Source organism: Epinephelus fuscoguttatus, linkage group LG18 (genome assembly GCF_011397635.1).
Source record: "Epinephelus fuscoguttatus linkage group LG18, E.fuscoguttatus.final_Chr_v1".
Taxonomy (NCBI): Eukaryota; Metazoa; Chordata; class Actinopteri; order Perciformes; family Serranidae; genus Epinephelus; species Epinephelus fuscoguttatus.
Window position 1 is genome coordinate 37311710 of NC_064769.1, and position 10101 is coordinate 37321810.

Here is a 10101-nt window from a genome sequence, read left to right on the forward strand (position 1 = left end):
GATACTGGAATTCTTGGAAAATCACAACATCAACAGGACACTAAGAGCCTTAACCAAGAACTCTGGAGGCCAACTCAAGAACCAGAAGGCAGCTTTGCAGATGTTCAGCACAGTTACAAATACCTACACAGAGTAAGGCAGGTCCTGAAAAGTCAGCTGAACGGAAAGAACAAGGTCGGAGCCATCAACATGTACGCCCTGCCAGTCATCAGATACTCTGCTGGTTTAATAAGCTGCCAAAGGAGGAGATAGAGGCCGCTGATATCAAGACAAGGAAGCTTCTCACAATGCATGGAGGGTTTCATTCCAAGTCCAGCACCCTGAGACCGTACGCTTAGTCCAGCACCCTGAGACCGTACACTTAGTCCAGCACCCTGAGACCGTACGCTTAGTCCAGCACCCTGAGACCGTACGCTTAGTCCAGCACCCTGAGACTGTACGCTTAGTCCAGCACCCTGAGACTGTACGCTTAGTCCAGCACCCTGAGACTGTACGCTTAGTCCAGCACCCTGAGACTGTACACTTAGTCCAGCATCCTGAGACTGTACACTTAGTCCAGCACCCTGAGACTGTACGCTTAGTCCAGCACCCTGAGACTGTACGCTTAGTCCAGCACCCTGAGACTGTACACTTAGTCCAGCACCCTGAGACTGTACAGTTAGTCCAGCACCCTGAGACTGTACGCTTAGTCCAGCACCCTGAGACTGTACACTTAGTCCAGCATTCTGAGACTGTACACTTAGTCCAGCACCCTGAGACTGTACGCTTAGTCCAGCACCCTGAGACCGTACGCTTAGTCCAGCATCCTGAGACCGTACACTTAGTCCAGCACCCTGAGACCGTACTCTTAGTCCAGCACCCTGAGACCGTACACTTAGTCCAGCACCCTGAGACCGTACTCTTAGTCCAGCACCCTGAGACCGTACACTTAGTCCAGCACCCTGAGACCGTACACTTAGTCCAGCACCCTGAGACCGTACACTTAGTCCAGCACCCTGAGACTGTACACTTAGTCCAGCATCCTGAGACCGTACACTAAGCAGAACGAGGGAGGCCGAGGACTGGTGAGCATCAGAGCCTGTGTCCGGGCCGAAACAACCAAGATCCAGGACGACATCAGGAAGATGGCCCCCAAAGATGAGCTGCTGAGTGAATACCTCAGGCAGCAGAAACCTGATAATTCAGTGGAGCAGTGAAGGCAACAGTGGTACCGGTGGTGATCGGAGTACTGGGGGCTGTGACACACAAACTGGGAGAGTGGCTCCAGCAGATTCCAGGTTGAATATAAAAACATATGGAAATTTTTAATTCTGTTGTCAATTACACACAGGTCCGAACACACACGCACAAACTGGACCTATACATGCACTAAGTGGAGAGATGTCACAGTGGGGCTGTCCATGACAGGCGCTCCGAGCGGCTGGGGGGTTCGGTGCCTTGCTTAAGGGCACCTTGGCAGTGCCCAGGAGGTGAACTGGCACCTCTCCAGCTACCAGTCCAAGCTCCGTATTTTGTTCCGGATGGAGACTTGGACAGGCGACCCTCCAGTAACAAAGAATAAATAAAATAAGTGCATAAAAAATGCAAAAAAAATTACCACAAATGACAAAATCATACTTATAAGCATTTTAATTTATTTTCACATTTATTTGTTCATCTGATTCTGAATATATGTATTTACATTTCTTATATTTTTTTTATTATTTTTTATTTCTTTTATGTATTGATTATATATTTTTAAAAGATATTTTTATTTGCATGTGGATTACTCTAGCTTTGTGTGTGTATATTTATTTTGTTTTTTGATTAATTTATTTGTAATTTATTTTATTTCTATAATTTTTATGTAATATTTATGATATTTATTTATTTAATTTCTCTAACTTTTAGGGCTGTATATTCATACATTTTATTTATTTATAATTTATTTTATTTTTAATAATTGTATGTAATATAATTTATTTATTTAATGTATTTTTAATAATTGTATGTAATATAGTTTATTTATTGAATTTCTCTAACTTTTTGTATGTATTTACACATTTTATTTATTTATAATTTATCTTATTTTTTCTATAATTTATGTAATATAATGTATCTATTTTTCTATCGCTTTTTTAAAATATTATTTTCCCTACTGCTTTTGCTTTTCCTTGGAGGACCAGGCTGTCAATCAACTGGCTTTGGGCGGGCCTTCCTGCTCAGACTGACAGCTTGGTCTGTTTATAAGTAGGAATTCTACATGAGTACTTTTAAGTTTGATACCGCAGTATTTCTGCTTCCTTAGGGTCTGAGTACTTCTTCCTCAGCAGGCCCTACTCTTTGTAAACACCAACCTTTTCCCTGTAAAATTAACTGCATTTATGTAACACCTTCATCCATAGAGGAGCAGGTCACATGCACCACGGTGACCTACATCTGTCCTTACTTTATATCTTTACCACTTAAAGAGAGAGTGATGGTTCTGAAATGCACTGAATCACATAATGACAACTATATTGAAAATACAATTTATTACACTGAGTAATAAATACATACAAAGATGCAAGTAACAGCATTTTCCTTTTTTTTTATACCAAAACCAACCTCAACACGAATGAACCGATGCGTTTGGCACATCTCTGCCCCTCACTCATTCACTCAGTCATGTGTTATTAGGGTCTGAAAATCAGACCAAAATACTATCAAAAACAAGTCTGTTCCATCTACCCCTGTACAAGCCATGCACTGTCTACAGTTAACCCCCGGGCCCGTTCGCATGCATAAATCAATGTTTTAAATATGAAGTCAAAATTAAGATCCCAAAAGTGGGGTGTTAAAAACACATGATATCCCTTCATATGAATTCCAGTAACCCACACATGATTTAAATGATCCTCCAGAATCCTCAGGAGTCATGAATTGTATTTTTTTTTCTCTCTAGGAGCTTGCTTTTCCCATCCTTTGTTCATTTACTTCCTCTTCTCGAAGGAAATGCCATGCAAGTTTTTTTTTTCATGAGACGCAGACTGTTAGTTCTTCTTGCAGGGAGGAATGTGTGTTCGTAGCTAGGACCTCGCGTTTCTCTCCGTCTCAGCCAAGCACTCACGAACCAGCCCTCTGGCGTGAATTATTCCTTTGAAGAAAGACAAATACAGTTTAGATTAACACACTTTACTGTGCTGTATGTTTTGCACTTGCATTATTCTGCACAATCCAGTGGTGGAAGTCAGATCCTTTGCTACTGTGAGAACACTCCACAAAATCTTACGTGTGTCAGATTTAGGGGATTTGGTGGCATCTAGTGGTGAGGATTAAAGATTGCGACCAGGCAAAACTTCTACTGGTTGGAATTTCTACAGTGTTCATTGTTCAAGAAGTTTTTATCTGGAGCTGAATTATCCACAGAGGTCTCTTCCTTTCCAAAACAAACACACCAGGTGATTTAAACCAGTAAAAACACTGAATAAAACAGTTTCACGTTAAAAATCATGGTTTCTTCTGTGTAGTTTGGCATGTCAGAGACAGACCACTAGCCCAGCACCTGCTAATGAGTGCTCATCATTTTTCTCTGATAACTTAAGATCCAGACGAGGTGAGGTGGAAGCCTGATTGTGGAAATTGTCAAATATTTTTTGGGGCACGACATTTTTGGCTTTTGTCAGTACGTGCAATTTTAGTATGAATCCTTCACATTGTTTTATAAATGAGATCCCTGTTGATTAAAGCTGGTGAAAATGCTTAATAAAGCTGTTTCACGTTAAAAATAAGTGTTTCTTCGATGCAGTTTGGCACCTGCTAACGTGTGCTCATCTTTTTTCTCCAATAACTTAAGATCCAGACTTTCAGGAGGTTTTCACTGGGAGACAAATAAACTGCTTACGAACATTTTGAAGACGAGACACTGACGACCCAGATGGTGAGGTGGAAGACTGGTTGTAGAAATTGTTGAATATTTTTTGGTGCACACCATTTTTGCCTTTTGTCAGTACGTACATTTTTAGTATAGATCCTACACACTGTTTTATAAATGAGACTCCAGGTGATTTAAACCGGTAAAAACACTGAATAAAGCAGTTTCACGTTAAAAAAAATGTGTGTTTTTCTGACACCCACATCACAGAGGGGCTGTTAACTATGGTGGCTTATGTGAAAACACAAATGGCGCTATCAAGAGTCAGTATTTGTTTTTGTCTGCTCTGGGCTTCTGTAGAAATAAGGCGATGCAACGCGGCGATCCCTGTAGACGAGGACCTGCTCCCTATGTAGATATAAACGGCTCATTCTAAGGTGACAAAAACAACAATTCTTATTTTCCGCTGACTAAACACTAAAGAAAACATACTTATTAAATTATGTTCTATTTTAGCTAATATATCCTCCTTAATTCTTTAAAGTAAAGAATTATGTTATGCAATTTGTAATGTTTCTGCTGCATTAATGTGTCATTTTCCTGCTGTAGATGTTTAAGGTTGTCTCATTTTAACGCCTTTATATCCTGATGGGTAGTTTAATCTACAGCAATGCATCATATTCTATGAGATCATCGTGTGTCTGTAGCGTGGCCGTCCTGCGAGGATCATGTATTTCTAGGAAGTCATAAAAACAGCCTGTTTTCAGCTCTGTGACGATGAATTTTCCAGCTGATCCAAGAGGGTTTTTAAAGAGTTAATTCAGCTTAAGAAGGGGGAGAACGTTCCCAACACATAACAGAACACTTCATGCTTCAGTTAATCACAAACATTTAACATATACATGGTTCTGACTGAATAAAAACTGCAATCTGAAAAGTAACTAAAGCTGTAGTGGAGTAAAAGTTGCATGAAATGGAAATATTCAAGTAAACAAGTACCTCACATTTGTACTTGAGTGAATGTATTTAGTTGCACATATCAAGGTTTGCAGTTACCTCTTTTCAGTCTCTCCATTGCGCTCTTACTACCAGCATATGTGGGCCTGATCTCCTTTCCAAGCTCTTCGATGATGGCCAGCAGCTCTGCATATTTGTTCTGAGGCACTTGGCTGCCACTGGAGCCCTGACGTTAGAGCAAACACAGCAAGATAAGCTGGGTTTAACACATTTCCACTTTTCCCCTTTTCAGCCAGAGAACAGCACAGTGAGGAAAACAAGAGTAATCTGCAATTGTTCACCAAGAAAACACAAATAAACAGCTGCAAACTGAAGGCTTTAGTGTCCTTATCTCAGCCTCTGCTGCTTCAACTGAGACAAGTACTTTTTTAATCTGTCTCTTGCAAGTCCTTCCTACTTTATGGAGGTACAATACGATCATTTCAACAGGAAACAGCTGAGATAAAATGTCTGTGACAGTCAGATCAGCTGTTTAACTGCAGTTACCTGTGAGAATCCCAGAGATGGAGGTCCATAGTCGCTCAGAAGGGGCCTGTAGGACTGCAACGTGGCCAGGTTAGCCGCTGAGGGAGACTGGAGGCTTCCAACTGTTCAGACACAACAAGATGGCGTCAGTAAAGATAGACAGAATAAAAACAGCCATATCTGGTGCAGAATTTTAGGAGATATTGGGAAAAAAAACTTTAAAATTCCCCAGAAATCAAGGTAACACCTTCAAATTGCTTGTTTTGTGAGATCAACAGTTCCAAAACCCAAAGACACTCAATTTATAACTACATATAAAAGAGTAAAAACAGCCATATCTGTTGTATGTCACAGGTTCTTCTGTTGCAGAATTTTAGAAAATAGAGGGAAAAAAGCTTCACAGTTCTGCAGAACCCAAGTTAACGAATTCAAATTGCTTGTTTTGTGAGACCAAACGTTCCCAGATTCAAGGATATTCAAATTTCAGTTATATATAAAGGAGTAAAAACAGCAAATCATCACATTTGAGAAACTGCAACCGCAGAATTCCTACAATTCGCTTGAAAAGTAACTGATAATTAAACAATAGCTGCTGATTAATTTTCTTTCAGTCAACTAGTCGATTAATCATTGCAGCTGTAGTTTATTTATTTCTGTTGCTGGCCTAAAAATGGGCAGATTCGGTCTTAAATTGCTGGAATCATCTTAAATAAAAACATCTTAACTGTAGAATAAATTCCCCCCTAAATTCCAAAAATACAAATACTGGGTCTAGTCAGCGGTGGTTAGTAACTTGGTACATTTACTCAAGTCCTGAACTTAAGTACAATTCTGAAGTACTCATACCTTACCTGAATTTTTACTAAATTGTATTCTGCTGTCTGTTTCTACACCATTAAACTTCAATGTACTTTACACTCAGCTATATTCAGTTGGTGCCTGCAGTTAATTCACAGATGACGATTTTACAAACCTGCAACAAGCAATTAAAATAAAATGCATAGTTTAAGAGTAAATTAAACCCCCCAGATTTATAGAACATTAGTTCTACTATGCACCTTACATGTTACTGCATTTATTTTATCTGACAGTATTATATCTAATAACGACAGAGCAGAGTTTGGCTGCACAGTGAGCAGGGCTGCAGGAAGTATTCAGTAAAGTAAAAGTAGAAAGATAACATTGTTAAAATACTTTCTTCAAAGTAAAACCCCCACACTCAAAATTGTACTCAAGTAAAAGTAGCCTACAAAAGTATTTGCATCAAAACTAGGTTCAAAAAAGTAAAAGTACTCATCATGTAGAACGGCCCATTTTAGAATAATATGTATGATAATACTGGATTACAATTACTGACACATTAATGTGTCAGATAAATGTATTGAAGTCAAACGTAAAATATTTCCCTCTGTAAATATCTCCCTCTGAGTTTTTACACTGTAAAAACTCGAGTAAAGTAGAAGTACCTCAAAGTTGTTGAAAAGTACAGTACTTGAGTGAATGTAGAGTACTCAGTTACATTCCACCACTGATAGAAAATACTTTTTCTTGTAACAGAGTATTTTTAAATGACGTATTACTACATAACTTACATAACTAAAATATCCTATTACTTTACTCCATCACTGATACAGAGTACTTTTACATTTCCTTGATAGTACTAATGTACTTTTACTTGAGTAAGATTATTAATGCAGTAGTTTTACTTTACGTGTAAATTGAGGTTTTACTATTTTAAGGTTTTGAATGCACGCGTTTTACTTTTAAGAGAGTATTTTTAAATTGTGGTATTACTACTTTTACTTTGAATAAAAGATGTTACTATTTCCTAGTTCCACCACTCATAGAAAGTACTTTTACATTTTTCTTGAGGTTAGATTTTGAATGCAGGAGCTTGACCTTTAATGGAGTTTATTTTTTGTTGTTATATTACTACTTTTACATAAATAAAATATTGCAATACTTAACTCTACCATTGATAGCGAGTACTTATACATGTTCATATTAGTAGTATTATCAGATTGCAGTGTTACTACTTTTACTTTAAATTAAAAACGTTACTACTTTCTTCCATCACTGATAGAGTACTGTTACTTTTCTTAAAGTAAGACTCTGAATGCAGGAGTTTTACTTTTACTGAGGTATTACTCCTTTTACTTTAAATAAAATATGTTAGTACAGCAGTGATACAGAGTACTTTTATATTTTCTTAAAGTAAGAGTTTGAATACAGGAGTTAAAGTATTTTTTAAACTGAGGTATTACTACCTTTCTGTAAATAAAATATCTTAATACTTTTGCATTTTCTTAAAGTAAGAGTTTGAATACAGGAGTTTTAGTTACTTATAACAAAGTATTTTTTAAATTGAGGTATTACTACCTTTCGGTAAATAAAATATCTTAATACTTTTACATTTTCTTAAAGTAAGAGTTTGAATACAGGAGTTAAAGTATTTTTTAAATTGAGGTATTACTACCTTTCTAAAAATACAATATCTTAATACTTTTACATTTTCTTAAAGTAAGAGTTTGAATACAGGAGTTTTAGTTACTTGTAACAAAGTATTTTTAAAGTTAGCTTTTGAATGCATGTATGTTACTTGTAACAGGTATTACTACTGCTACATAAATAAAATTATCTAATACTTAATTGCACCACTGACAGAGAGTACTTCTACATTTTGTTGAATTTGGCTTTTGAATACAGGAGTTACACATTTAACAGAGTATTTTTAAATGGTGGCAATTACTACTTTAACTTTAAATTGCAGACGTTAATAGTTCCTTCCACCTGATAGAGAGTGCGTATACAGTACGATTTTGAATGCAGGAGTTTAACTTTAAACAAAGTATTATTAAATACCGGTTTCCCTACTTTAACTTTAAAGTAAAAACATCAATACTTAATTCCAGTTTTACCCGCAAAAGAATATTTTACATAAATAAATATCCCACAACTCCATCACTGATATAGAGTACTTACATTTTCTTGAAGAATTATTTTTGATGCTTCGTTAAAAGCTAAACTCCTGCATTTATAAACTGTGGTGTTACTTTTAAATTAAACTACTTTCTATTTAAACACATGAATCCTCCCGCTCTCCAGCCCTGGCTCCAGCCGGGTGTCTGTCCTCCACCCTGGCCGCTCCCCTGCCGCTTTGTTCGGCTGCAGTTCGCCGCTTCGGCCGCCAGGTGTCCTCGAAGCGTCGCAGAAACATCGCGAGGCAGATCAATCAGCAGCTCCGACCGAGGAGCATCATGGAGGAAACGGAACAAGGCAGCCTGGCTCAACAAGACACTACTGATACATTTTTGTCACCGTGTAACGGCACCCACCCGGCGGGACCGCGACCCGGGACGACGGACAATCACATTTAACGAACCGTCGCCGTGTCGTTTCACATCCCGACCGCGTTTCTCCGCCGACTGTTATCACGGATGGCGCTCTTTTACATTAGTAATAATGGCGGATATGAATTAGCCTAGCTCCCAGGATCTGACCCTATATATATAACTGGACAAAAACTACAGACACGGTCTTTCTCCAGGTATTCTCCGAGACCCCGAATTTAACACTCGATTTAACGGACGGATACTTTGATTTTCCGCCATTTTTTCTCCTTACCCTGGTTCCCAGAAGTTCCCGGAATGTGCTGATGGACATTGGGTTTATAAGACATTCCCAAAGACATTGTAAATTAAAGAAATAAAAATGACCCGAAATTCAGTGAAGCGTCTGTCTCTCACTTTTTGTTTACAACAGCGGCACCGGCAAATATGGCCGTCACTTTATATTGACACCCACTATGCTTTCTAACACTGCTACTATCCATTGCGGGTTATCAAGAAAAAAAAACACGGTTAAAACGGGATTTCGACGAGAAAAGGACGGATTTCAGACGCGGTTTCACCCGGTTTAACACACGTTTAACCCGGCATTAACCCGAAAGTGCACTTTAAACAACACTTTGACGGCACTTTGTTTAAAAAGAGGAGGTTTAAAAAGTGAACGTGTGAAGTGTCTTTAGACTTTTTACTCCACATTTTAAAGTCTTTTACGTTTTTACAGCGCGTTCAAACACAATGTTTAAAAAGTAACACCGCCAACTTTGTGCACATGTATTTATTTATAGGTTACACTAATCCAGCTGTGTTAGGAGAGTTAAATGTTTTGTTTCAGTTATATTTAAACACTTTTCCAGTCAAAAGAGAAAAAGAGAGCCGGTTTGCAGATACCTGTCTTTGTCTGTGGGGGCGCATCCATTGTTTCCTCTCTCTCTCTACAGCCTATATATAAATATATATGTGTGTGAGAGGCTGTTTGTTCATGAAGCAAAAAGAAAAGTAGAATTAAAATGAGTCCACAGTTATCCTGGAGGCATGTAGCTGTGTCTTCTTCCTCCCTTCAGATGAGGAGTGATTTAAGCTCAGTGTCCCATCTCTTGACCACATGGTTGGACACAAGCACCAGGTTTGGCCCAATCCTGGCCCAGTGTCATGACCTGTGACCCCCAGTGGGGCCGTGGGATGGCCCCCACTCAGGAGGAGATGATAGTGGGTGAACAGGCTCTGAGTTAAGGACATGTTTGGGAAATAAACTGTCTTGGTTTCAAGATTTTTGATGTGAAAATACATGTATTTGAGAAAAGATAAGGAAATTTAAACATTACTGCAGCTTTAGAGTCAGAAGCAGAATAAAAAAAGATTGAGTGTTAAAAAGGATGAAATATTACAAATATAGAAAATAAAAATATACAAAAATATAAAAATATTACAAAAACAAAAAAA

General features: G+C 38.2%; 1 protein-coding gene across 2 annotated transcripts; it reads right to left on the reverse strand.

The window, feature by feature from the left end:
* Positions 1–2498: 2498 nt before the first annotated feature.
* LOC125878566 (cyclin-dependent kinase 2-associated protein 1) lies at positions 2499–9716 on the reverse strand. 2 transcript variants are annotated; one of them, XM_049559849.1, is made up of 4 exons: positions 9550–9716; positions 5336–5436; positions 4889–5015; positions 2499–3115 (listed from the first exon to the last, which is right to left on the reverse strand). In XM_049559849.1, the coding sequence occupies exons 1-4, from the start codon at positions 9575–9577 to the stop codon at positions 3048–3050; spliced, it is 324 nt and encodes a 107-aa protein (XP_049415806.1). In that variant the 5' UTR covers positions 9578–9716; the 3' UTR covers positions 2499–3047. The 2 variants fall into 2 exon arrangements, with proteins under 2 accessions (XP_049415806.1, XP_049415804.1); XM_049559847.1 differs by lacking the exon at positions 9550–9716 and adding an exon at positions 8939–9181.
* Between the last annotated feature and the right edge of the window lie 385 nt (positions 9717–10101).